The following is a 27575-nucleotide window of genomic DNA, read 5'->3' as shown; positions in this document are numbered from 1 at the left end:
CGCACACTCTCTCTGCCCCGCAACCAAAACGCGCGGCCAAAACCCCGCACGCCCCCCCTGCGGCGCCACCACCCACACACTCCCACCCAACCCGGCCCGGCGCCACACCGCGACGCGACGCAAAGCAGCCACCACGCAGGCGGCCGCGGCCGTGCTACGGACAAAAGCATCCCTCTCCATCCCCCGGTCCAGCAAGCGAGAGACCGGCACCGGCACCGGCACCCAACGGGACCTGGCACGCCGCGCGCCCTCGGGCCTTCCGTGCGTCCCCCATGGTCTCCACGAACCCGCCGCCGCCGCTGTCCGAGGCGGCCGCCGCCGCGTCGAGCGACGACGCCAGCAAGAAGGTGCGGAAGCCCTACACCATCACCAAGTCGCGCGAGAGCTGGACGGAGCAGGAGCACGACAAGTTCCTCGAGGCCCTGCAGCTGTAAGCAGACGCTGAACTGTGGTGCTCCACGATTTTCTTCCCTTCCCCTTTTGTGCTTCTCCACGGTTTTCTTCCCTTCCCCTTTTGTGTTTCTCCGCGCAATTCCATTCTCTCTGTTTGAACTTGCAAATGGGCTGGAAAAACTGATTCTATTACTATCAGTTTCAGAAATGAAATTGGGGGGAACCCCTTAATTCGAAGGAAAAAAATTAGTCCATTCGCGCTTGGCTCAAAACTTCGCATAGCGTCCATGTTTCTGTGATCTTTGGGCCAACGATTGGATATATTTTTTTCTAGCCTTTTTGATGTGTTAGTTAGCTGGCGCTAATTATTATTTTTGTGTCTATAGTGTTTGCTGAACTTAGCTTCTTTGTTCGGTTGTTTAAAGTTTGATGATGATAGATCACTAGCATACCAACGTTCCTTCTGCAATTGTATTGCGTTTTTATAGACATTTTTTCAGTGAAGAGCATAATTTTTCAAGCCATAAATATTTACTACAAAACGTCTTATATTCCGGTACAGAGGGAGTAGAATTTAGTAAGCATTCCTACAACTCGATTACCCAGAGTCTCATACGCACCATCATTTATGTACTGCTCCCTCCGTTCACAAATATAAGACGTTTTGGATATTTCAATATGGACTAAAACGTGTCTATATACATCCGATTCACAAAAAAGTTGGAAAATCTTATATTTGTGAACGCAAGGAGTAGGTCTTTTTCAGGATGCATAGGTAAAATAGTCTTCGTTCAGGTGTACCGACAAATGTGTTTTTTGTGCGGATAATTTGACAGTCACTGTAGTTGAATTCACCTATATGTGTTGAAGATTTGATAGTCAATTACATAAGATTTCATCTTAATGTGACATTAATCTGGAAAACCTGGGTTCTTTTCAGCTTTGATCGTGACTGGAAAAAGATAGAAGCTTTTGTTGGTTCGAAGACTGTCATCCAGGTATTTGGATAATAAACTGAAAAATCAAGTGAAATTATGATCAATTTGCACCACAATCCCAACATAATGGACCACCTTACTAAACCTTACAAATGGAGATGTCTGCTGCTTTGTAAACAACCGATGTCTCCTCGTTTTTCTGTGCAAACATTGCATGCGCTTGGATCAATTTTCCTGGCAATGGCTTCTCCGGTAGAACCATTTTCATTTTACATATTAACTTGTTTTTGCAGATAAGGAGCCATGCACAGAAGTATTTTTTGAAGGTTCAGAAAAATGGAACCAGCGAACATGTCCCACCTCCACGACCAAAGCGTAAAGCTGCCCACCCATACCCTCAGAAGGCCTCCAAAAATGGTGAGTCATCGAACTTAGTTTTACAAGTAACAATTTTACATTATCATTTTATCGGTGCCTCTCTATACCGACAGTTGCTTCACTATCTTCTCTTGTCTTGCAGAGTCAGGATATGCCCTGAAGACAGATCCATCTGCCATGCTTAGAAATTCAGGAATGAACGTGGCTGTTTCTCCATGGACCCACAATTCTATCCCACCAGTTGTTGCCTCATCTTTCATGAAAGGTTTGTACTCCAAGGTGCCCCTCCTCTATAAATAGTCGAAGTGTACTCTTCGTCAGTTAATCCTTGCCTCCTTTCGCTCAGAAGATTTAGGTGCTGGGTCTATGGGTCCAAACATTTTTTGCTCAAGCAGTAGTGAAGGCCCTCCAAGGGCATGGCAATCTGGTGAAACCAATGACCAGATAAATCAAGTTCCGTCACTCCGCAGTCAGTACCTCTAGTCTTTAGATACTTCTGATAGTCTATTTGTTGACTTTTGCAGTTCTGTTCTAGTATTTATAACACGTGGTTCCTTCGTTGGAATGAATAAATAGGATAAAGAAATACTTACAGCTCATTCATCCATAGATTTTACTGTACTGTTATCGTGGCTTTTGTCACAGGACTGCTTTATTTTTTTATCTGACCTGCCATTTTAAGCTCCTTTAACCCCCTCTTTCAAATTTTGATACAGTTATGCCAGATTTTGCTCAAGTATACAGCTTCTTAGGCAGTGTTTTCGATCCAAGCACAAAGGGCCATTTGCAGAAACTGAAGGAGATGAATCCAATTGATGTTGAAACGGTATGTGAATCGTTGATATACTAGGTTTTCTTCTATTCATAAAGAAATTGACCATAAGCATAGCTTAACTAAGGCTATGGTTGTATTGTTGCATTGCCCAATTTCTCCTCCAAAATAATTGCTTTGTCAAATCAAGAATTTATAAATCACAAGAGTAAATACTCTTCGGCTCTAAAATTTCTTATGTCCGGCTTATGCAGAAAGCTCCTGATTTAAGCATAGCAAAAGTCTATATGCATGTTTAGTTTTTAAGCATTGCAACAAACTGTATATGCTTGTTTTGTCATCATTTTAACCATTTGTGTTATGTCGAAACTAATTCATGGCATGTTGAATTCATATTTTCTCGAATAATAATGGTTTGAAATGTCTACTTCTCATCAACTGACATTTGTGCCTTTTGATCTCTAGGCACTGTTGTTGATGAGAAATCTCTCCATCAACTTGACCAGTCCTGATTTTGAAGATCAAGTAAGTAGCTATCCAACATTTCGTTATGCTATAGATCATATTTGCACTAAATTGTTCACTGCCTTTTCATGTTACCAGCAGTTGTTATAGCTTATAAGTCAAGCTGTTGTAGTTTTTATTCAGAACTTCAGTGCATATTGCCATGCTTGTTTCTCTTATTGATAGACCTTTCTTTACTATATCTGAGATCTGAAAGTTAATGCTAGTAGCAGAGCTATCTCATGCGTTATGCATGTATTGCTGTATGTTAACAGTTATTATGTTCTATGGTGGTGTCAAGGTAACCAGTTTAATACATCCCGTAAATGCATATTTGATGGGCAGGCAGTCAGTTTCAGATGTTTAACTCCTTATTTGGTCAGTAGCAGAAGTTATTTCTTTCCTATAAAGAAACTGCAGAGGATTTCAACAGCATGCTCGTGTCTTCTTGAACTTGGGTGTCTCTTCACACACTGTGCTTCTAGCAGGGTTTGCCCAATTGCCATGGTTTCTGCCTTTCTGGTACTGTCAGTACAACTTGTTGCCACTGTGCAGAATGACTGGAATATTTGGGCAGCTATCATGTGTCTAGAGTCATCATGTTTTGCAAACTTTCAAAATTATCAGAAATTTGGTATGTGCTGATACCCGTTTCTTCTGCAAAATCGAAAAGGACCAAATTTAATTTGTATTGTAAGTAGTCAACCTTTAAGGGAAAATGTGTCTCTTAAGCATGTTGGGCCTGGAAAGTAAGAAATGATTTAAACTGATACTCAACTCCAGCATTCGTATTAGTTCCATTACCTGTTCAGAAATTAAATTGTTTTAATCTGAAAAGGGAACTAACATGTATCCTATGCAACATAATACAGAGGAAGTTGCTGTCTTCGTACAATTCCACCTCTGATGGGCTAGAGCTAGGGAGCTCCAGAAGCTCACTTCTTACGGATAATGCATTGAGCCTTTTTTGATAGTTCATGTAAGTCTTCCATCTTGTTTCATTTTTATCTATCCTTTGTAGTTTGCACGATTCACCGGCAATTATGTAACTGTTTCAGGATTAAATGCAGATGGTGCTGCCTATAGTTTCATCTTGATCTCTGAATAGGGGGTTTTCCTGGAGCACCCATGAAGGCGCTTGCACCATTGTATTTCTAGCTAGCTTCGAACCGTAGAATGTGTAAGGGTGCAACCATGTACAGTTGGCTTCCATAAGGTGAGATCTGTCTATAGCCTGATGTGTATATATTTTTGCCCCGAAGCGTGTACCTTTCCTCCCCCGGTACCTTGGCGCGGATGTTGCTTCCGTCAAAGCTTGAAAGTGCTGTTCTTAGTGATAGTAAATGGAAAGGAAATTTTGAGTAATGTTGGTTACTCCCTTTTCCCTCCATTGAGTTCAGTCGGTGATGTCGTTTTCGTTTCCGTGTCTGGCAAGATACTGTCCCGTGTGACCATGACATAAGCATAATACTCCCATCTGCTGTCTGTTGAGAATTGCTTTCAGTTGAGGTTACCATAAGCAATTCAGTTGGGGTTATCATAAACGCGGCTTATTTCCGCATGGATTCGTGTTTCTGTTATGCATTGCGTATGAGCCTTTACTAAAAATATATTCTGAACGAGAAGGTGACTTGTGCACTTGCCATTTAAGTTCTGTAATGAGAAAGAACCCAGAACCATCGCATTTGTGTTATTGTACAGACTGGCCTATACTCATATTCTGCTATACTCCATATATATCGATTCAATTTATTTTCTGGTAATTTTAGATAACCAGAGTAAGTTTAACCAAAAATGTACTACTCCCTCTGTTTCTAAATATAAGTCCTTTTAGAGATTCTAATAGGGACTACATACACGAACCAACATGTGGTTGGATGGTCATGAGGACAGTGGTATCCTGAGCCCATCATGGTTTAAATTCCGGTGCTCGTATTTATCCTGGATCATAGGGGTGAGTGTATGCGCTTTTATATGAATGTCTGCGTCTGTACTTTGTTAAAAAAATAGGGACTACATATGAAGCAAAATGAGTGAATCTACACTCTAAAATATATGTCCATATACATCTGTATGTTGTCCATGTTGAAATCTTTAAAAGGACTTATATTTAAAAACAGATGGAGTAGTTTGCATGCGACTAGAAGGAATTAACTGAATGACCGGGCGTCTGAAAGATCGAATCGACAAAGTACTTTTGTAGTTAATGTTTGATGAGAAGGAAAAAAGGAAGCATGATTGACAAAGGAATTACATTCTGCCGTGCGCTTTTAGCGGTTGCCCTGTGTTTGCCGTTGGGGGATGTGCCCGGGGATTGGGAGAAATTCATGGACGGCAGCGGCGACGCTTTGCGCCGTTTTCCATCTTGATGACGTTGTTTTGATCCCCGGTCTATCCATGTGGCTGCGGGTGGCTGATTTTCAGTGTGTTCTTGGAGGAGCGATTGCGGCAGCGTTGCTCCCATGCAGCGAGATGGGACTAAACCAGCAATCGCAGCGTCTCATGGTTCTTTGGACAGTTTTTTTTGGCAGGTACATACAAACAGACTACATCGGGGTCACGCTACAAAAAAGAAGCCCACAAAAGAGTTTGTCAAGTTTGGGCCTTCCAAGCAGATCGTCAGCTTGGCCTATTATTTTTTCTGGTGACGAACACACCCCAAATCCTATTTGGCGCCCTCATGGTCGGTTATTGGCATTTCCACAAACCAGCTGTCACGGTCCGGCTGATTGCCGCGCAGGTTGTAGTCGTGGTTGGTAGGAGGACGAGGGCAAAGCCCTCGTTTGCCTATGGTTGGAGAAGGGGGTGAGGAGGGGCGCCGTGGGCGCAGGAGCAAGGGAGGAGAAGTTGTAGGATATTCTCGACTTCCGTTTATTGATCCAAGGGCTGGCTATATATAGCCTAATTACAAGACCATACCTTCTTCGGGACTAAACCTTTTCAATTAATACCCAGACTCCTAATCTAAAAAGACTATAATTAAACTAGGACATATCTTTAGGCAGGTGTAGGGCCGGCCCGCACAGGTCCCTTGCGCCTATAGGGCTGGCCCCACATGACATCTCCCCCTCCATTCTGAAACAACTCGTCCTCGAGCTAGAAGCTTGGATAACGTTCGCGGAAGGTTGTAACATCCTCCCATGAAGCAGCAGACGCCGGCTGGCCCTCCCAGTGAATGAGCACCTGTTGGATACTGCGGGCAATACGAGCACGCAATGCTTGGACAGGGGTTGGATGTACTCGACCCTGAAACAGAGGTGGAAGCATCGGCGAAACTTCCGGCGGTGGACCATGGTACTTCTTTAGGACCCCGACATGGAAAACATTGTGAATGCGGGCGCGTGGGGGCAGCTCCAAACGGTAAGCAACCGTATCGATTTTAGCGAGCACTTTGAAAGGCCCATAATATTTGGGAGCCAATTTCCCTTTGGTGCCTACTCCAAGGAATGACGTCGGCCGGTGCTGAAGACGAAGCCAAACCCACTCCCCAACATCAAAAGAAAGGGCCCGATGCTTATCATCATCGTAATGCTTGTACTGTTGTGCTGCCTGAAGGAGACGCTCACGGATGTCGTGTAAGAACTGATCGCGGTCGACGATCTGCCGTTCCACCGCCTGATTGCGAATCGCGCCCGGCGTATAGTCCTGGAATGAGGAGGGATCCCATCCATAAACCACCCTGAAAGGTGTGTCCTTCAACGCTGAGTGGTATGAAGTGTTGTAGCAGTACTACGCCCAAGGCAACCATTGGAGCCACTGCCATGGGCGATCCCCAGTTATGCAACGAAGGTACATGGTGATGACGCGATTGACGGCCTCAGATTGCCCATCAGACTGCGGATGGAAGGCCGAACTCATGTGCAAGCGTGTCCCCGCAACGGCAAATAGAGCCTTCCAAAAGCCCGAAGTGAAAACCACATCCCTGTCCGAAACAATGGATGTGGGAAACCCATGAAGTCGGGCAATGTTGGAGAAGAAGGCTTTAGCAACAGACTCCGCAGTGTATGGATGCGCCAAGGGGATGAAATGCGCATACTTGGAGAAACGGTCCACAACGGTCAGTATGACACTTTTGCCGCCCACCTTCGGAAGTGCCTCAATGAAATCCATGGAGGTGTCTTCCTAGACACGAGAGGGCACTGTCAAGGGCTGCAATAAGCCAGCTGGATGAAGCTGCTCCGTCTTGTTGCATTGACAAACCTGACAAGCACGAATATACTGCTGAAGTGCGGCCCTTGCTTGCGGCAGATGGAAATCCCGGCGAAGACGATGAAGTGACTTCTAGATACCTTCATGGCCAGCATCATGGGCTACACCCAGGACCTCCCCGATCAGCGGCGACGCGGGTGGCACATAAGCCCGTAGTTGGAAGATAACAACACCATCAATGAGAGCCCAAGGCTGTCCTAACTCACCAGATTCTAGTTGTTCTCGAAAAGTGACAAGCGCCGGGTTCGTGTGTGCAGCCTGACGGAGAGCTTCAAACAGATCAAAAGAAGGCCCGGATATGGCGAGTGCCTGGCCGGCAGGAGCATCACGGCGAGAAAGAGCATCGGCGACGATGTTTTGGCAACCCAGTTTATATTCCACCGTGAAGTCGAACCCCAATAGTTTGCCCACCCAATGATGATGTGGAATGGTAGCGAGGCATTGGTCCAGCAAAAACTTCAGGCTGTAATGGTCAGTTTTGACGACGAACGCATGTCCCCAAAGATAGGGCTGCCAGTGGCGCACGGCGTGCACCAGACCAATGAGCTCCCGCTCATAAGCGGCGAGAGAAGCATGACGCGGAGCGATGGTTTTGCTGAAATAGGAAATGGGGCCGCCACCTTGATGCAGGACTACCTCGAAACCAGATCCAGATGCATCACACTCCATAATGAATGAAACAGCAAAATTCGGCAGCTGAAACATAGGGGTTGTGGTAAGAGCTTTCTTGAGGGATTCAAAGGCAATAGTCGCTGCAGGCGTCCAAAGAAATCCATCTTTCTTGAGGAGTGCCATGAGGGGAGCTGCAATGGTGCCAAAATCTTGAATGAACTTGCGGTAGTATCCTGCCAGTCCTAAGAAACCACGCATAGCGCGGACGATGCGTGGAACCGGCCAGTCTACCACGGCAAGAACCTTGTCGCTGTCCATGGAAACTCCTGCAGCAGAGATGACGTGTCCCAGATAAGCCATGGTTTCCTCCCCAAAGGAACACTTGGAGCGCTTGAGAAACAGTTGACGTGTGCGCATAGCCTCCAAAACGAGCTTGACATGACGTAGGTGATCCGACTAGGACGAGCTGTAGATCAAGATATCATCGAAGAACACAGGCACAAACCGACGAAGGTAGGGACGGAGGACGTCGATCAAGAGTGCTTGGAACGTCGCTGGGGCATTTGTCAAACCAAAGGCCATCACTACAAACTCAAAGAGGCCCTCATGTGTGCGGAATGACGTCTTATGGATATCCTCAGGGGCCATCCGAACCTGGTGGTAACCCGACCGGAGATCCAGTTTGGTGAAAAAGCGGGCACCCTTGAGTTCATCCAGAAGTTCATCGACAATGGGAATTGGAAACTTATCCTTGATGGTGACAAGGTTGAGACCACAGTAGTCGATGCAGAAACGCCAAGTCCCATCGGCCTTTCTGACGAGCAGAACGGGGGATGAAAATGCAGAAGAACTAGGACGGATCAGACCACGAGCTAGCATCTCTGAACATTGGTGCTCTAGTTCATCTTTTTGAATCGTTGGGTAGCGGTAGGGACAGATAGCAACCAGCGTTGTCCCGGGAATAAGATGAATATGATGGTCATGTGAGCGCTGCGGCGGCAGGCCCTGTGGGTCGGCGAAGACATCGGTGAAAGTGGCCAGCAGGTTGTCCAGAAGTTCCTTGCCTTCGCACGTGTGTAGGTGGGCAGGACGTCTGAGGGAGCCGAGGCCCGACCACTCCACACGGTGATCCGAGTGCCAAAACGACATCCACTACGTAGTGAAATCCCAGAGAATTGGCCCAAGAGTTTTGAGGAATCGTGTACCGAGGACGATGTCGAACACGCCCAATGGAATGGCATGCAGATCAACAATGAAACGCTCCTTGTCAATGGTGAACGCAGCCTGCTGAAGGAGTCCCTGACATGTCACCTTATCGCCATTAGCGACCGTGACTCCCAAACGACGATTGGAGGAGAAAGGCAGCCCGACGATGGTGGCCAGCTCTTCGTGGATGAAGTTATGAGTGCTGCCTGAATCAAGCAAGGCGACCAAGTCACGGTCCCCGATGCGAAGAGTGACCTGCATTGTGTCACTGGTGGGAATTCCGGTAACAGCCAAGAGTGAGATTTGTGCTTCCTGGAAATCCTCAAACTGCTCCTCTTCGGCGTCAGCGGATTGAATGTAGAACAGTCGTTTGCAGCGATGGCCCCGCGCGTACTTCTCATCACAATTGAAGCAGAGACCCTTAGTGCGCCATTCATCCATCTCGGCGGGCGTGAGTCTTTTAAAGATGAGCGCAGGCGTGGGGTTGGAGGAGTCCGGCAAGGCCGGAGTAGGTGCAGCCATGGGGCGGAGTGGCCGGCTGGGTAGGCCCGGAGTGGTCGCAGTGCTGGTGACAGTATTGAGGTGCTCAAAGGAGATTGCTAAGTCCATAGTTGCATCCAAAGTCGCTAGTTTCAGCATCTCGACCTGAGTTTTCATAGGCTCGCCCAAGTTGTTGGTGAAGATATCCCGCTCATCGTCGTCAGCAATGGGGCGCACCCGAGAGAGATTCTCTAGAAAGCGCTTGGAGTATTTGAAGGAAATATGCCCTAGAGGGAATAATAAAGTTATTATTTATTTCCTTATATCATGATAAATGTTTATTATTCATGCTAGAATTGTATTAACCGGAAACATGATACATGTGTGAATACATAGACAAACAGAGTGTCACTACTATGCCTCTACTTGACTAGCTCGTTAATCAAAGATGATTATGTTTCCTGCCATAGACATGAGTTGTCATTTGATTAACGGGATCACATCATTAGGAGAATGATGTGATTGACTTGACCCATTCCGTTAGCTTAGCACTTGATCGTTTAGTACTCTATTATTGCTTTCTTCATGACTTATACATGTTCCTATGACTATGAGATTATGCAACTCCCGTTTACCAGAGGAACACTTTGTATGCTACCAAACGTCACAACATAACTGGGTGATTATAAAGGTGCTCTACAGGTGTCTCCAAAGGTACTTGTTGGGTTGGCATATTTCGAGATTAGGATTTGTCACCCCGATTGTCGGAGAGGTATCTCCGGGCCCACTCAGTAATGCACATCACTATAAGCCTTGCAAGCATTGTAACTAATGAGTTAGTTGCGGGATGATGTATTATGGAACGAGTAAAGAGACTTGCCGGTAATGAGATTGAACTAGGTATTGAGATACCGACGATCGAATCTCGGGCAAGTAACATATCGATGACAAAGAGAACAACATATGTTGTTATGCGGTTTGACCGATAAAGTTCTTCGTAGAATATGTAGGAGCCAATATGAGCATCTAGGTTCCGCTATTGGTTGACCGGAGACATGTCTCGGTCATGTCTACATAGTTCTCGCACCGTAGGGTCCGCACGCTTAAAGTTTCGGTGATGATTGTATTATGAGTTTTTGTGTTTTGATGTACCGAAGGTAGTTCAGAGTCCCGGATGTGATCATGGACATGACGAGGAGTCTCGAAATGGTCGAGACATAAAGATCGATATATTGGACGACTATGTTCTGACACCGGAATGGTTTCGGGGAGTTTCGGACATATACCAGAGTACTGGGGGGTTACCGGAACCCCCCGGGGAGTTTAATGGGCCAAGATGGGCTTTAGTGGAGAAGAGGAGGGGCGGCTAGGGCAGGCCGCGCGCCCCTCCCCCTCTAGTCCGAATTGGACAAGGAGGGGGGCGCTGCGCCCCCCTTTCCTTCCTCTCTCTCCTTCCCTTCCTTTCCCCCTCCTATTCTAACTAGGAAAAGAAGGGAGTCCTACTCCCGGTGGGAGTAGGACTCCTCCCTGACGCACCCTCCCCTGGCCGGCCGCCTCCTCCCCCCTCGTCCTTTATATACGGGGGCAGGGGGACACCTCTAGACACAACAATTGATCTCTTGATCTCTTAGCCGTGTGCGGTGCCCCACTCCACCATATTCCACCTCGATCATATTGTAGCGGTGCTTAGGCGAAGCCCTGCGTCGCTAGAAACATCATCACCGTCATCACACCATCGTGCTAACGAAACTCTCCCGTGAAGCTCTGCTGGATCGGAGTTCGCGGGACGTCATCGAGCTGAACATGTGCTGAACTCAGAGGTGCCGTACGTTCGGTACTTGGATCGGTCGGATCGTGAAGACGTACGACTACATCAACCACGTTGTGCTAACGCTTCCGCTTTCGATCTACGAGGGTACGTGGACGATACTCTCCCCTCTTGTTGCTATGCATCACCATGATCATGTGTGTGCGTAGGAATTATTTTTGAAATTACTACATTCCCCAGCAGTGGCATCAGAGCCAGGTTTTATGCGTAGATGTTATATGCACGAGTAGAACACAAGTGAGTTGTGGGCGATACAAGTCATACTTCTTACTAGCATGTCATACTTTGGTTCGGCGGTATTGTTGGATGAAGCGGCCCAGACCAACATTACGCGTACGCTTACGCGAGACTGGTTCTACCAACGTGCTTTGCACACAGGTGGCTGGCGGGCGTCAGTTTCTCCAACTTTAGTTGAACCGAGTGTGGCTATGCCCGGTCCTTGAGAAGGATAAAACAACACTAACTTGACGAACTATCGTTGTGGTTTTGATGCGTAGGTAAGAACGGTTCTTGCTCAGCCCATAGCAGTCACGTAAAATATGCAACAACAAAGTAGAGGGCGTCTAACTTGTTTTTGCAGGGCATGTTTTGATGTGATATGGTCAAGGCATGATGCTAAATTTTATTGTATGAGATGATCATGTTTTGTAATCGAGTTATCGGCAACTGGCAGGAGCCATATGGTTGTCGCTTTATTGTATGCAATGCAATCGCCCTGTAATTGCTTTACTTTATCACTAAGCGGTAGCGATAGTCGTAGAAGCAATAGTTGGCGAGACGACAACGATGCTACGATGGAGATCAAGGTGTCGCGCCGGTGATGATGGTGATCATGACGGTGCTTCGAAGATGGAGATCACAAGCACAAGATGATGATGGCCATATCATATCACTTATATGATTGCATGTGATGTTTATCTTTTATGCATCTTATTTTGCTTAGATCGACGGTAGCATTATAAGATGATCTCTCACTATATTTCAAGGTATAAGTGTTCCCCCTGAGTATGCACCATTGCGAAAGTTCTTCGTGCTGAGACACCACGTGATGATCGGGTGTGATAAGCTCTACGTTCAAACACAATGGGTGCAAAACAGTTGCACACGCGAAATACTCAGGTTAAAGTTGACGAGCCTAGCATATGCAGATATGACCTCGGAACACTGAGACTAAAAGGTTGAGCGTGAATCATATAGTAGATAGTGATGTTCACCATTGAAACTACTCCATCTCATGTGATGATCGGACATGGTTTAGTTGATATGGATCATGTGATCACTTAGAAGATTAGAGGGATGTCTATCTAAGTGGGAGTTCTTTAAATAATTTAATTAACTGAACTTTAATTTATCATGAACTTAGTACCTGATAGTATTTTGCATGTCTATGTTGTTGTAGATAGATGGCCCATGTTGTTGTTCCGTTGAATTTTAATGCATTCCTTGAGAAAGCAAAGTTGAAAGATGATGGTAGCAATTACACGGACTGGGTCCGTAACTTGAGGATTATCCTCATTGCTGCACAGAAGAATTACGTCCTCGAAGCACCGCTAGGTGCCAAACCTGCTGCAGGAGCAACACCAGATGTTATGAACGTCTGGCAGAGCAAAGCTGATGACTACTCGATAGTTTAGTGTACCATGCTTTGCGGCTTAGAACCGGGACTTCAACGACGTTTTGAACGTCATGGAGCATATGAGATGTTCCAGGAGTTCAAGTTAATATTTCAAGCAAATGCCCGGATTGAGAGATATGAAGTCTCCAATAAGTTCTATAGCTGCAAAATGGAGGAGAATAGTTCTGTCAGTGAACATATACTCGGAATGTCTGGATATAACAATCACTTGATTCAACTGGGAGTTAATCTTCCGAATGATAGTGTCATTCACAGAATTCTTCAATCACTGCCACCAAGCTACAAGAGCTTCGTGATGAACTATAATATGCAAGGGATTGATAAGACAATTCCCGAGCTCTTCGCAATGCTAAAGGCTGCGGAGGTAGAAATCAAGAAGGAGCATCAAGTGTTGATGGTCAACAAGACCACTAGTTTTAAGAAAAAGGGCAAAGGGAAGAAGAAGGGGAACTTCAAGAAGAACATCAAACAAGTTGCTGCTCAAGAGAAGAAACCCAAGTCTGGACCTAAGCCTGAGACTGAGTGCTTCTACTGCAAGTAGACTGGTCACTGGAAGCGGAACTGCCCCAAGTATTTGGCGGATAAGAAGGATGGCAAGGTGAACAAAGGTATATGTGATATACATGTTATTGATGTGTACCTTACTAATGCTCGCAGTAGCATCTGGGTATTTGATACTGGTTCTGTTGCTAATATTTGCAACTCAAAACAGGGGCTACGGATTAAGTGAAGATTGGCTAAGGATGAGGTGACGATGCGCGTGGGAAATGGTTCCAAAGTCAATGTGATCGCGGTCGGCACGCTACCTCTACATCTACCTTCGGGATTAGTTTTAGACCTAAATAGCTGTTATTTGGTGCCAGCGTTGAGCATGAACATTATATCTGGATCTTGTTTGATGCGAGACGGTTATTCATTTAAATCAGAGAATAATGGTTGTTCTATTTATATGAGTAATATCTTTTATGGCCATGCACCCTTGAAGAGTGGTGTATTTATATTAAATTCGATAGTAGTGATACACATATTCATAATATTGAAGCCAAAAGATGCAGAGTTGATAATGATAGTGCAACTTATTTGTGGCACTGCCATTTAGGTCATATTGGTATAAAGCGCATGAAGAAACTCCATACTGATGGACTTTTGGAATGACTTGATTATGAATCACTTGGTACTTGCGAACCATGCCTCATGGGCAAGATGACTAAAACGCTGTTCTCCGAAACAATGGAGCGAGCAACAGATTTGTTGGAGATCATACATACTGATGTATGTGGTCCGATGAATATTGAAGCTCGCGGCGGGTATCATTATTTGCTCACCTTCACAGATGATTTAAGCAGATATGGGTATATCTACTTAATGAAACATAAGTCTGAAACATTTGAAAAGTTCAAAGAATTTCAGAGTGAAGTGGAAAATCATCGTAACAAGAAAATAGAGTTTCTACGATCTGATCGTGGAGGAGAATATTTGAGTTACGAGTTTGGTCTACATTTGAAACAATGCGGAATAGTTTCGCAACTCACGCCACCCGGAACACCACATCGTAATGGTGTGTCCGAACGTCGTAATCATACTTTACTAGATATGGTGTGATCTATGATGTCTCTTACTGATTTACCGCTATCATTTTGGGGTTATGCTTTAGAGACGGCTGCATTCACGTTAAATAGGGCACCATCAAAATCTGTTGAGACGACGCCTTATGAACTGTGGTTTGGCAAGAAACCAAAGTTGTCGTTTCTTAAAGTTTGGGGTTGCGATGCTTATGTGAAAAAACTTCAACCTGATAAGCTCGAACCCAAATCGGAGAAATGTGTCTTCATAGGATACCCAAAGGAAACTGTTGGGTACACCTTCTATCATAGATCTAAAGGCAAGACTTTTGTTGCTAAATTTGGATCCTTTCTAGAGAAGGAGTTTCTCTCGAAAGAAGTGAGTGGGAGGAAAGTAGAACTTGATGAGGTAACTGTACCTGCTCCCTTATTGGAAAGTAGTTCATCACAGAAACCGGTTCCTGTGACACCTACACCAATTAGTGAGGAAACTAATGATGATGATCATGAAGTTTCAGATCAAGTTACTACCGAACCGCGTAGGTCAACTAGAGTAAGATCCGCGCCAGAGTGGTACGGTAATCCTAATGGCTATTTGATGATCGTGATTGGTTTGAGTTGTATGTTTTATTATTGGTGTTGTCCTATGGTGCTCTCCGTGTCACGCAAGCGTGAGGGATTCCCGCTATAGGGTTTGCAATATGTTCATGATTTGCTTATGGTGGGTGGCGTGAGTGACAGAAGCACAGACCCGAGTAAGTAGGTTGTTTGCGTATGGGATAAAGGGGACTTGATACTTTAATGCTATGGTTGGGTTTTACCTTAATGAATCTTTAGTAGTTGCGGATGCTTGCTAGAGTTCCAAATCATAAGTGCATATGATCCAAGTAGAGAAAGTATGTTAGCTTATGCCTCTCCCTCAAATAAAATTGCAATAATGATTACCGGTCTAGTTATCGATTGCCTAGGGACAAACAACCTTCTTGTTGACAAAAGCTCTTTACTAAAACTAATTTAGTTGTGTCTTCATGTAAACAGCCCCTACTTTATATTTACTTGCTCTTTATTATCTTGCATGCCTATCCAACAACACCTACAAAGTACTTCTAGTTTCATACTTGTTTCCGGTAAAGCGAACGTCAAGTGTGCGTAGAGTTGTATCGGTGGTCGATAGAACTTGAGGGAATATTTGTTCTACCTTTAGCTCCTCGTTGGGTTCAACACTCTTACTTATCGAAAACTGTTGCGATCCCCTATACTTGTGGGTTATCAAGACCTTTTTCTGGCGCCGTTGCCGGGGAGCAATAGCGTGGGGTGAATATTCTTGTGTGTGCTTGTTTGCTTTATCACTCAGTAATTTTTATTTGCTGTTCTTAGTTGTTTTATATCTTTAGTTATGGGTAGGAAACGCAAAATACCAAAAAAAAAATAGTTGTACCTACTGAACCAATGGTTGAAGAATCAATCAAAATCTATCACACTGCTGAAGCTTATTACTTGGATCATCTTCGATCCCTATGTGCTCGTGCTGAAACCCCAATTAGCTTAGTTGAGGGCAAATCCTTAGATGAGCATGCTTGTTATGTGCGACACCGTATATCTGAAAAAGGGAAACTATTATGGGGTCAAATTCAACGTTTGCAATGCTACGCTTGGAATTTATGTGAAATATATGATTATACTTGTTGTTCTGAAGACCCTAAGAAACACCTCCCCTATCAATGTGAGTTTAGTAATAATGGAATCGTATCTTCGTATGTTAAGGATGTTTATAATTACTATGATGTTCAACAAATTGAAGAATTTGTTGCTTTTAAGAGTGCTTTTGAAATTGCTTCTTTGATTGAAAAGTATGATGCTACTCTTCATAAATCTAATTTTTTTGCCATACTTGAATATTGTTATGAGAATTATGCTTCTAATGCTTATGTTAAACCATATATTGAGGAATACTCCGCTGTCCAAGAAGAGATTAATATTTTGCAGGAGTCTATGGAAGAAGAAATTGATGAAACTGTGAGCTCATTGGATGAAAAAGATGAGGAAGAGAGCGAAGAACAAAAGGAGGAAGAGTGGATTAGCTACCCATGCCCACCTTCTAATGAGAGTAACTCTTCAACTCATACATTGTTTAATTCCCCTTCGTGCTTACCGAAGGATGATTGCTATGATGATTGTTATGATCCCGTTGATTCTCTTGAAATATCCCTTTTTGATGATGCTTGCTATGCTTGTGGCCAAGATGCCAATACGAATTATGCTTATGGCGAACTTGCTATAGTTCCTTATGTTAAACATGAAATTGTTGCTATTGCACCCACACATGATAGTCCTATTATCTTTTTGAATTCTCCCGACTACACTATATCGGAGAAGTTTGCACTTATTAAGGATTATATTGATGGGTTGCCTTTTACCGTTACACATGAAGATTTTGATGAATATAATATGCATGTGGTTTCTGCTCCTACTTGCAATTATTATGAGAGAGGAACTATATCTCCACCTCTCTATGTCTCCAACACGATAAAATTGCAAGAAACTGTTTATACTATGCATTGGCCTTTACTATGTGTCATGAATTATTATTTTATGACATGCCGATGCATACGAAGAGAGTTAGACTTCGTCATTACATGATATATGTTGCTTTGTGCTCACTACTAAATTACAAATCATTGTTGATTCAAATTGGCTTTGATATACCTTGGGATCCGGGTGGATTCACTACTTGAGCACTATATGCCTAGCTTAATGGCTTTAAAGAAAGCGCTGTCAGCGAGACAACCCGGAAGTTTTAGAGAGTCATTTATTTCTGTTGAGTGCTTTCATATAGTTTAAAAACAACAAAAATAAAGAGGGGAACCCAAAACTTTCCAAAAAGGAAAGTGAAAGTGAGAAAGACAAGCATTGTTGAAGTGGGAGAGCTCCTTGAACTTTGTTCATGCTCACGGAAACTTTGTGAATCTTGGTTACAGAAACTTTTCAATAAAAATAATTATCCCCTTGTACAATTCCATTGTATTATAAAAATAATGTGCCAAGGTTTGCCTTTAGGATGTTTACATTTGCTTGATGATTTGTACGGTGCAGGACAGAAACTTTGGCTGTAGTGCGTGATTTTACATTTTTAGCTGGAACGTCAAATGGTTCTGATTCTTCTTGCACTGTCTTACTATAGAAATTGTTTATTTTTACTAATTTTGGTAGAATTTTTCAAGTATCAGAAGTATGGTGAATGTTCAGATTTCTACAGACTGTTCTGTTTTAGACAGATTCTGTTTTTGATGCATAGTTTGCTTGTTTTGATGAAACTATCAATTTATATCAGTGGATTAAGCCATGAAAAAGTTATATTACAGTAGACACAATGCAAAAACAAAATATGAATTGGTTTGCAACAGTACTTAGAGTAGTGATTTGATTTATTATACTAACGGATCTTACCGAGTTTTTGTTGGGGAACGTTGCAGAAAACAAAAAATTTCCTACCGTTTCACCAAGATCCATCTATGAGTTCATCTAACAACGAGTGATCGGATGCATCTACATACCTTTGTAGATCGCGAGCGGAAGCGTTCAAAGAACGGGGATGAGGGAGTCGTACTCGACGTGATCCAAATCACCGGAGATCCTAGCGCCGAACGGACGGCACCTCCGCGTTCAACACACGTACGGTCAGCGTGACGTCTCCTTCTTCTTGATCCAGAAAGGGGCAAGGAGAGGTTGAGGAAGATGGCTCCAGCAGCAGCACGACGGCGTGGTGGTGATGAAGTTGCAGTACTCCGGCAGGGCTTCGCCAAGCTCTATGGAGGAGGAGGATGTGGAGAGGGAGAGGGAGTTACCAAAGGCAACAAGTAAGAGGTCCTCCATCCCCCCCACTATATATAGGGGGGCCTAGGGGGGCGCCGGCCCTAGGAGATGCGATCTCCTAGGGGGGCGGCGGCCAAGGGGTGGGGGGCTTGCCCCCCAAGCAAGGGGGCGCCCCCCTTTAGGGTTTCCCCCACCCTAGGCGCATGGGCCCTAGGGGAAGTGGCGCCCCAGCCCACTTTGGGCTGGATCCCTTCCCACTTCAGCCCATGGGGCCCTCCGGGATAGGTGGCCCCACCCGGTGGACCCCCGGGACCCTTTCGGTGGTCCCGGTACAATACCGGTGACCCCGAAACTTGTCCCGATGGCCGAAATAGCACTTCCTATATATAATTCTTTACCTCCGGACCATTCCGGAACTCCTCGTGACGTCCGGGATCTCATCCGGGACTCCGAACAACATTCGGGTTACTGCATATACATATCCCTACAACCCTAGCATCACCGAACCTTAAGTGTGTAGACCCTACGGGTTCGGGAGACATGTAGACATGACCGAGATCGCTCTCCGGTCAATAACCAATAGCGGGATCTGGATACCCATGTTGGCTCCCACATGCTCCTCGATGATCTCATCGGATGAACCACAATGTCGAGGATTCAAGCAACCCCGTATACAATTCCCTTTGTCAATCGGTATGCTACTTGCCCGAGATTCGATCGTCGGTATCCCAATACCTTGTTCAATCTCGTTACCGGCAAGTCACTTTACTCGTACCGTAATGCATGATCCCGTGACCAGACACTTGGTCACTTTGAGCTCATAATGATGATGCATTACCGAGTGGGCCCAGTGATACCTCTCGGTCACACGGAGTGACAAATCCCAGTCTTGATCCGTGTCAACCCAACAGACACTTTTGGAGATACCCGTAGTATACCTTTATAGTCACCCAGTTACGTTGTGACGTTTGGTACACCCAAAGCACTCCTACGGTATCCGGGAGTTACACGATCTCATGGTCTAAGGAAAGGATACTTGACATTGGAAAAACTCTAGCAAACGAACTATACGATCTTATGCTATGTTTAGGATTGGGTCTTGTCCATCACATCATTCTCCTAATGATGTGATCTCGTTATCAATGACATCTAATGTCCATAGTCAGGAAACCATGACTATCTGTTGATAAACGAGCTAGTCAACTAGAGGCTTACTAGGGACATGTTGGTGTCTATTATTCACACATGTATTACGATTTCCGGATAACACAATTATAGCATGAATAAAGACAATTATCATGAACAAGGAAATATAATAATAATGCTTTTATTATTGCCTCTAGGGCATATTTCCAACAGTCTCCCACTTGCACTAGAGTCAATAATCTAGTTACATTGTGATGAATCGAACACCCATGGAATTCTGGTGTTGATCATGTTTTGCTCTAGGGAGAGGTTTAGTCAACGGATCTGCTACATTCAGGTCCGTATGTACTTTACAAATATCTATGTCTCCATCTTGAACATTTTCACGAATGGAGTTGAAGCGACGCTTGATGTGCCTGGTCTTCTTGTGAAACCTGGGCTCCTTGGCAAGTGCAATAGCTCCAGTGTTGTCACAGAAGAGTTTGATTGGCCCCGACGCATTGGGTATGACTCCTAGGTCGGTGATGAACTCCTTCACCCAAATTGCTTCATGCGCTGCCTCCGAGGCTGCCATGTACTCCGCTTCACATGTAGATCCCGCCACGACGCTCTGCTTGCAACTGCACCAGCTTACTGCCCCACCATTCAAAATATACACGTATCCAGTTTGTGACTTGGAGTCATCCAGATCTGTGTCGAAGCTAGCGTCGACGTAACCTTTTACGACGAGCTCTTCGTCACCTCCATAAACGAGAAACATTTCCTTAGTCCTTTTCAGGTACTTCAGGATATTCTTGACCGTTGTCCAGTGTTCCTTGCCGGGATTACTTTGGTACCTTCCTACCAAACTTACGGCAAGGTTTACATCAGGTCTGGTACACAGCATGGCATACATAATAGAACCTATGGCTGAGGCATAGGGGATGACACTCATCTCTTCTATATCTTCTGCCGTGGTCGAACATTGAGCTGAGCTCAATTTCACACCTTGTAACACAGGCAAGAACCCCTTCTTAGACTGATCCATATTGAATTTCTTCAATATCTTATCAAGGTATGTGCTTTGTGAAAGACCTATGAGGCGTCTTGATCTATCTCTATAGATCTTGATGCCTAATATATATGCAGCTTCTCCAAGGTCCTTCATTGAAAAACTCTTATTCAAGTAGGCCTTAATGCTGTCCAAGAGTTCTATATCATTTCCCATGAAAAGTATGTCATCTACATATAATATGAGAAATGCTACAGAGCTCCCACTCACTTTCTTGTAAACACAGGCTTCTCCATAAGTCTGCGTAAACCCAAACGCTTTGATCATCTCATCAAAGCGAATGTTCCAACTCCGAGATGCTTGCACCAGCCCATAAATCGAGCGTTGGAGCTTGCACACCTTGTCAGCATTCTTAGGATCGACAAAACCTTCCAGCTGCATCATATACAATTCTTCCTTAAGGAAACCATTAAGGAATGCAGTTTTGACGTCCATTTGCCATATCTCATAATCATAGAATGCGGCAATTGCTAACATGATTCAGACGGACTTTAGCTTCGCTACCGGTGAGAAAGTCTCATCGTAGTCAACCCCTTGAACTTGTCGATAACCCTTAGCGACAAGCCGAGCTTTATAGATGGTCACATTATCATCCGCGTTTGTCTTCTTCTTAAAGATCCATTTATTTTCTATGGCTCGCCGCTCAACAGGCAAGTCAGTCAAAGTCCATACTTCGTTTTCATACATGGATCCTATCTCGGATTTCATGGCTTCTAGCCATTTGTCGGAATCCGGGCCCGCCATCGCTTCTTCATAGTTCGAAGGTTCACCGTTGTCTAACAACATGATTTCCAAGACAGGGTTGCCATACCACTCTGGTGCCGAACGTGTCCTTGTGGACCTACGAAGTTCAGTAGCAACTTGATCTAAAGTTTCATGATCATCATCATTAACTTCCTCTCTAGTCGGTGCAGGCACCTCAGGAACATTTTCTTGAGTTGCGCCATTCTCCGGTTCAAGAGGTAATACTTCATCAAGTTCTACTTTCCTCCCACTTACTTCTTTCAAGAGAAACTCTTTCTCTAGAAAGGATCCATTCTTGGCAACAAAGATCTTGCCTTCGGATCTAAGGTAGAAGGTATACCCAATAGTTTCTTTAGGGTATCCTATGAAGACGCATTTTTCCGACTTGGGTTCGAGCTTTTCAGGTTGAAGTTTCTTGACATAAGCATCGCATCCCCAAACATTTAGAAACGACAGCTTAGGTTTCTTCCCAAACCATAATTCATACGGTGTCGTCTCAATGGATTTCGACGGAGCCCTATTTAAAGTGAATGCGGCAGTCTCTAAAGCATAGCCCCAAAAAGATAGCGGTAAATCGGTAAGAGACATCATAGATCGCACCATATCTAATAGAGTGCGATTACGACGTTCGGACACACCATTACGCTGAGGTGTTCCAGGCGGCGTGAGTTGTGAAACTATTCCATATTTTCTTAAGTGTGTGCCAAATTCGTGACTCAAGTATTCTCCTCCACGATCTGATCGCAAAAACTTGATTTTTCTGTCACATTGATTCTCAACCTCACTCTGAAATTCCTTGAACTTTTCAAAGGTTTCAGACTTGTGTTTCATTAAGTAGACATACCCATATCTACTCAAGTCATCAGTGAGTGTGAGAACATAACGATAGCCACCGCAAGCCTCAACACTCATTGGACCGCACACATCAGTATGTATGATTTCCAATAAGTTGGTTGCTCGCTCCATTGTTCCTGAGAACGGAGTCTTGGTCATTTTACCCGTGAGGCATGGTTCGCACGTGTCAAATGATTCATAATCAAGAGACTCTAAAAGTCCATCTGCATGGAGCTTCTTCATGCGTTTGATACCTATGTGACCAAGGCGGCAGTGCCACAAGTATGTGGGACTATCATTATCAACCTTACATCTTTTGGTATTCACACTATGAACATGTGCAGCATTACGCTCGAGATTCATTAAGAATAAACCATTCACCATCGGAGCATGACCATAAAACATATCTCTCATATAAATAGAACAACCATTATTCTCGGATTTAAATGAGTAGCCATCTCGAATTAAACGAGATCCCGATACAATGTTCATGCTCAAAGCTGGCACTAAATAACAATTATAGAGGTTTAAAACTAATCCCGTAGGTAAATGCAGAGGTAGCGTGCCGACGGCGATCACATCGACCCTGGAACCATTCCCGACGTGCATCGTCACCTCGTCCTTCGCCAGTCTCCGCTTATTCCGCAGCTCCTGCTTTGAGTTACAAATGTGAGCAACTGCACCGGTATCAAATACCCAGGAGCTACTACGAGTACTGGTAAGGTACACATCAATTACATGTATATCACATATACCTTTTGTGTTGCCGGCCTTCTTGTCTGCTAAGTATTTGGGGCAGTTCCGCTTCCAGTGACCACTTCCCTTGCAATAAAAGCACTCAGTCTCGGGCTTGGGTCCATTCTTTGGCTTCTTCCCGGTAGCTTGCTTACCGGGCGCGGCAACTCCCTTGCCGTCCTTCTTGAAGTTCTTCTTACCCTTGCCTTTCTTGAACTTAGTGGTTTTATTCACCATCAACACTTGATGTTCCTTTTTGACTTCTACCTCTGCTGATTTCAGCATTGCAAATAATTCGGGAATGGTCTTTTCCATCCCCTGCATATTGAAGTTCATCACAAAGCTCTTGTAGTTTGGTGGAAGCGACTGAAGGATTCTGTCAATGACTGCGTCATCCGGGAGATTAACTCCCAGCTGAGTCAAGCGGTTATGTAACCCAGACATTGTGAGTATGTGCTCACTGACAGAACTATTTTCCTCCATCTTACAGCTGAAAAACTTGTCGGAGACTTCATATCTCTCGACCCGGGCATGAGCTTGGAAAACCATTTCCAGCTCTTCGAACATCTCATATGCTCCGTGTCTCTCAAAACGTTTTTGGAGCCCCGGTTCTAAGCTATAAAGCATGCCGCACTGAACGAGGGAGTAATCATTAGCACGTGTCTGCCAAGCATTCATAACGTCTTGGTTCTATGGGACGGGTGCGTCACCTAGCGGTGCTTGTAGGACATAATCTTTCTTGGCAGCTATGAGGATGATCCTTAGGTTCCGGACCCAGTCCGTATAGTTGCTACCATCGTCTTTCAGCTTGGTTTTCTCTAGGAACGCGTTGGAGTTGAGGACAACATTGGCCATTTGATCTACAAGACATATTGTAAAGATTTTAGACTAAGTTCATGATAATTAAGTTCATCTAATCAAATTATTCAATGAACTCCCACTCAGATAGACATCCCTCCAGTCATCTAAGTATAACATGATCCGAGTTAACTAGGCCGTGTCCGATCATCACGTGAGACGAACTAGTCAACGTCGGTGAACATCTTCATGTTGATCGTATCTTCTATACGACTCATGCTCGACCTTTCGATCTTCTGTGTTCCGAGGCCATGTCTGTACATGCTAGGCTCGTCAAGTCAACCTAAGTGTTTGCATGTGTAAATATGTCTTACACCCGTTGTATGTGAATGTTGGAATCTATCACACCCGATCATCACGTGGTGCTTCGAAACAACGAACTGTCGCAACGGTGCACAGTTAGGGGGAACACTTTCTTGAAATTTTTATGAGGGATCATCTTATTTACTAACGTCGTTCTAAGCAAACAAGATGTACAAAACATGATAAACATCACATGCAATCAAATAATAATAGTGACATGATATGGCCAATATCACATAGCTCCTTTGATCTCCATCTTGGGGCTCCATGATCATCTTGTCACCGGCATGACACCATGATCTCCATCATCATGATCTCCATCATCATGATCTCCATCATCGTGTCTCCATGAAGTTGCTCGCCAACTATTACTTCTACTACTACGGCTAACGCGTTTAGCAATAAAGTAAAGTAATTTACATGGCGTTTCTCAATGACACACAGGTCATACAAAAAATAAAGACAACTCCTATGGCTCCTGCCGGTTGTCATACTCATCGACATGCAAGTCGTGATTCCTATTACAATAGCATGAACATCTCATACATCACATATATATCATTCATCATTCATCACAACTTTGGCCATATCACATCACAGAACACTTGCTGCAAAAACAAGTTAGACGTCCTCTAATTGTTGTTGCAAGTTTTACGTGGCTGCAATAGGGTTCTAGCAAGAACGTTTTCTTACCTACATGAAAACCACAACGTGATTTGTCAACTTCTATTTACCCTTCATAAGGACCCTTTTCATCGAATCCGCTCCAACTAAAGTGGGAGAGACAGACACCCGCCAGCCACCTTATGCAACTTGTGCATGTTAGTCGGTGGAACCGGTCTCACGTAAGCGTACGTGTAAGGTTGGTCCGGGCCGCTTCATCCCACAATACCGCTGAAGCAAGATAAGACTAGTAGCGGCAAGAAAGTTGACAACATCTACGCCCACAACAAATTGTGTTCTACTCGTGCAAAGAGAACTACGCATAGACCTAGCTCATGATGCCACTGTTGGGGAACGTTGCAGAAAACAAAAAAATTCCTACGGTTTCACCAAGATCCATCTATGAGTTCATCTAACAACGAGTGACGGATGCATCTACATACCTTTGTAGACCGCGAGCGGAAGCGTTCAAAGAACGGGGATGAGGGAGTCGTACTCGACGTGATCCAAATCACCGGAGATCCTAGCACCGAACGGACGGCACCTCCGCGTTCAACACACGTACGGTCAGCGTGACGTCTCCTTCTTCTTGATCCAGCAAGGGGCAAGGAGAGATTGAGGAAGATGGCTCTAGCAGCAGCACGACGGCGTGGTGGTGATGGAGCTGCAGTACTCCGGCAGGGCTTCGCCAAGCTCTATGGAGGAGGAGGATGTGTTGGAGAGGGAGAGGGAGGTACCAAAGGCAAAAAGTAAGAGGTCCTCCATCCCCCCCACTATATATAGGGGGGCCTAGGGGGGGCACCGGCCCTAGGAGATGCAATCTCCTAGGGGGGCGGCGGCCAAGGGGTGGGGGGCTTGCCCCCCAAGCAAGGGGGCGCCCCCCCCCCCTTTAGGGTTTCCCCACCCTAGGCGCATGGGCCCTAGGGGAAGTGGCGCCCTAGCCCACTTTGGGCTGGATCCCTTCCCACTTCAGCCCATGGGGCCCTCCGGGATAGGTGGCCCCACCCGGTGGACCCCCGGGACCCTTCCGGTGGTCCCGGTACAATACCGGTGACCCCGAAACTTGTCCCGATGGCCGAAATAGCACTTCCTATATATAATTCTTTACCTCCGGACCATTCCGGAACTCCTCGTGACGTCCGGGATCTCATCCGGGACTCCGAACAACATTCGGGTTACTGCATATACATATCCCTACAACCCTAGCGTCACCGAACCTTAAGTGTGTAGACCCTACGGGTTCGGGAGACATGTAGACATGACCGAGATCGCTCTCCGGTCAATAACCAACAGCGGGATCTGGATACCCATGTTGGCTCCCACATGCTCCTCGATGATCTCATCGGATGAACCACGATGTCGAGGATTCAAGCAACCCCATATACAATTCCCTTTGTCAATCGGTATGCTACTTGCCCGAGATTCGATCGTCGGTATCCCAATACCTTGTTCAATCTCGTTACCGGCAAGTCACTTTATTCATACCGTAATGCATGATCCCGTGACCAGACACTTGGTCACTTTGAGCTCATAATGATGATGCATTACCGAGTGGGCCCAGTGATACCTCTCCGTCACACGGAGTGACAAATCCCAGTCTTGATCCGTGTCAACCCAACAGACACTTTCGGAGATACCCGTAGTATACCTTTATAGTCACCCAGTTACGTTGTGACGTTTGGTACACCCAAAGCACTCCTACGGTATCCGGGAGTTACATGATCTCATGGTCTAAGGAAAGGATACTTGACATTGGAAAAACTCTAGCAAACGAACTATACAATCTTATGCTATGTTTAGGATTGGGTCTTGTCCATCACATCATTTTCCTAATGATGTGATCTCGTTATCAATGACATCCAATGTCCATAGTCAGGAAACCATGACTATCTGTTGATCAACGAGCTAGTCAACTAGAGGCTTACTAGGGACATGTTGGTGTCTATTATTCACACATGTATTACGATTTCCGGATAACACAATTATAGCATGAATAAAGACAATTACCATGAACAAGGAAATATAATAATAATGCTTTTATTATTGCCTCTAGGTCATATTTCCAACAGTTTTCTGTTGAAGTTTTGTGTGGATGAAGTGTTCGATGATTGAGAAGGTTTCGATGTGAGAAGAAGGAAGAGAGGCAAGAGATCAAGCTTGGGGATGCCCGAGGCACCCCAAGTAAATATTCAAGGAGACTCAAGCGTCTAAGCTTGGGGATGCTAGGGAGGCATCCCCTCTTTCTTCAACAAATATCCGTATGTTTTCGGATTCGTTTCGTTCATGCGATATGTGCAATCTTGGAGCGTCTTTTGCATTTAGGTTTTTATTTTTATTTTTATGCACCATGCTGGTATGAGATAGTCCTTGATTGATTTATAGAATGCTCATTGCACTTCACTTATATCTTTTGAGTATGGCTTTATAGAATGCTTCATGTGCTTCACTTATATCATTTGAAGTTTGGATTGCCTGTTTCTCTTTACTTAAACAACCGCCATTTGCAGAATGCTCTTTTGCTTCACTTATACTTGTTAGAGTGTGGGCATATCTTTTGTAGAAAGAATTAAACTCTCTTGCTTCACTTATATCTGTTTAGAGAGATGACAGGAATTGGTCATTCACATGGTTAGTCATAAAATCCTACATAAAACTTGTAGATCACTGAATATGATATGTTTGATTCCTTGCAATAGTTTTACGGTATAAAGGTGGTGATATTAGAGTCATGCTAGTCGAGTAATTGTGAAATTGAGAAATACTTGTGTTGAGGTTTGCAAGTCCTGTAGCATGCACGTATGGTGAACCGTTATGTAACGAAGTCGGAGCATGAGGTGTTTATTGATTGTCTTCCTTATGAGTGGCGGTCGGGGACGAGCGATGGTCTTTTCCTACCAATCTATCCCCCTA

The 27575-nt window shown here is 44.7% G+C and overlaps 1 protein-coding gene across 12 annotated transcripts; it reads left to right on the top strand.

The window, feature by feature from the left end:
- The first annotated feature begins 62 nt into the window (after window positions 1–62).
- Window positions 63–4529, top strand: LOC119317437 (protein REVEILLE 6-like). 12 transcript variants are annotated; one of them, XM_037591890.1, is made up of 10 exons: window positions 63–430; window positions 1334–1391; window positions 1625–1748; window positions 1852–1974; window positions 2059–2178; window positions 2426–2535; window positions 2947–3006; window positions 3331–3619; window positions 3858–3964; window positions 4044–4529. In XM_037591890.1, exons 1-9 carry the CDS (start codon window positions 273–275, stop codon window positions 3890–3892), a joined length of 1077 nt encoding a protein of 358 aa, XP_037447787.1. In that variant the 5' UTR covers window positions 63–272; the 3' UTR covers window positions 3893–3964; window positions 4044–4529. The 12 variants fall into 12 exon arrangements, with proteins under 12 accessions (XP_037447787.1, XP_037447789.1, XP_037447786.1 ...); XM_037591892.1 differs by having other exon boundaries at window positions 2056–2178; window positions 3331–3507; window positions 4056–4529; XM_037591889.1 differs by having other exon boundaries at window positions 2056–2178; window positions 4056–4529.
- The last annotated feature ends 23046 nt before the right edge of the window (window positions 4530–27575 follow it).

This window comes from Triticum dicoccoides, chromosome 6A (assembly GCF_002162155.2).
Source record: "Triticum dicoccoides isolate Atlit2015 ecotype Zavitan chromosome 6A, WEW_v2.0, whole genome shotgun sequence".
Classification (NCBI taxonomy): Eukaryota; Viridiplantae; Streptophyta; class Magnoliopsida; order Poales; family Poaceae; genus Triticum; species Triticum dicoccoides.
Note: the sequence above shows the minus strand (reverse complement) of the source record. Positions and strands in the feature narration are given on the sequence as shown.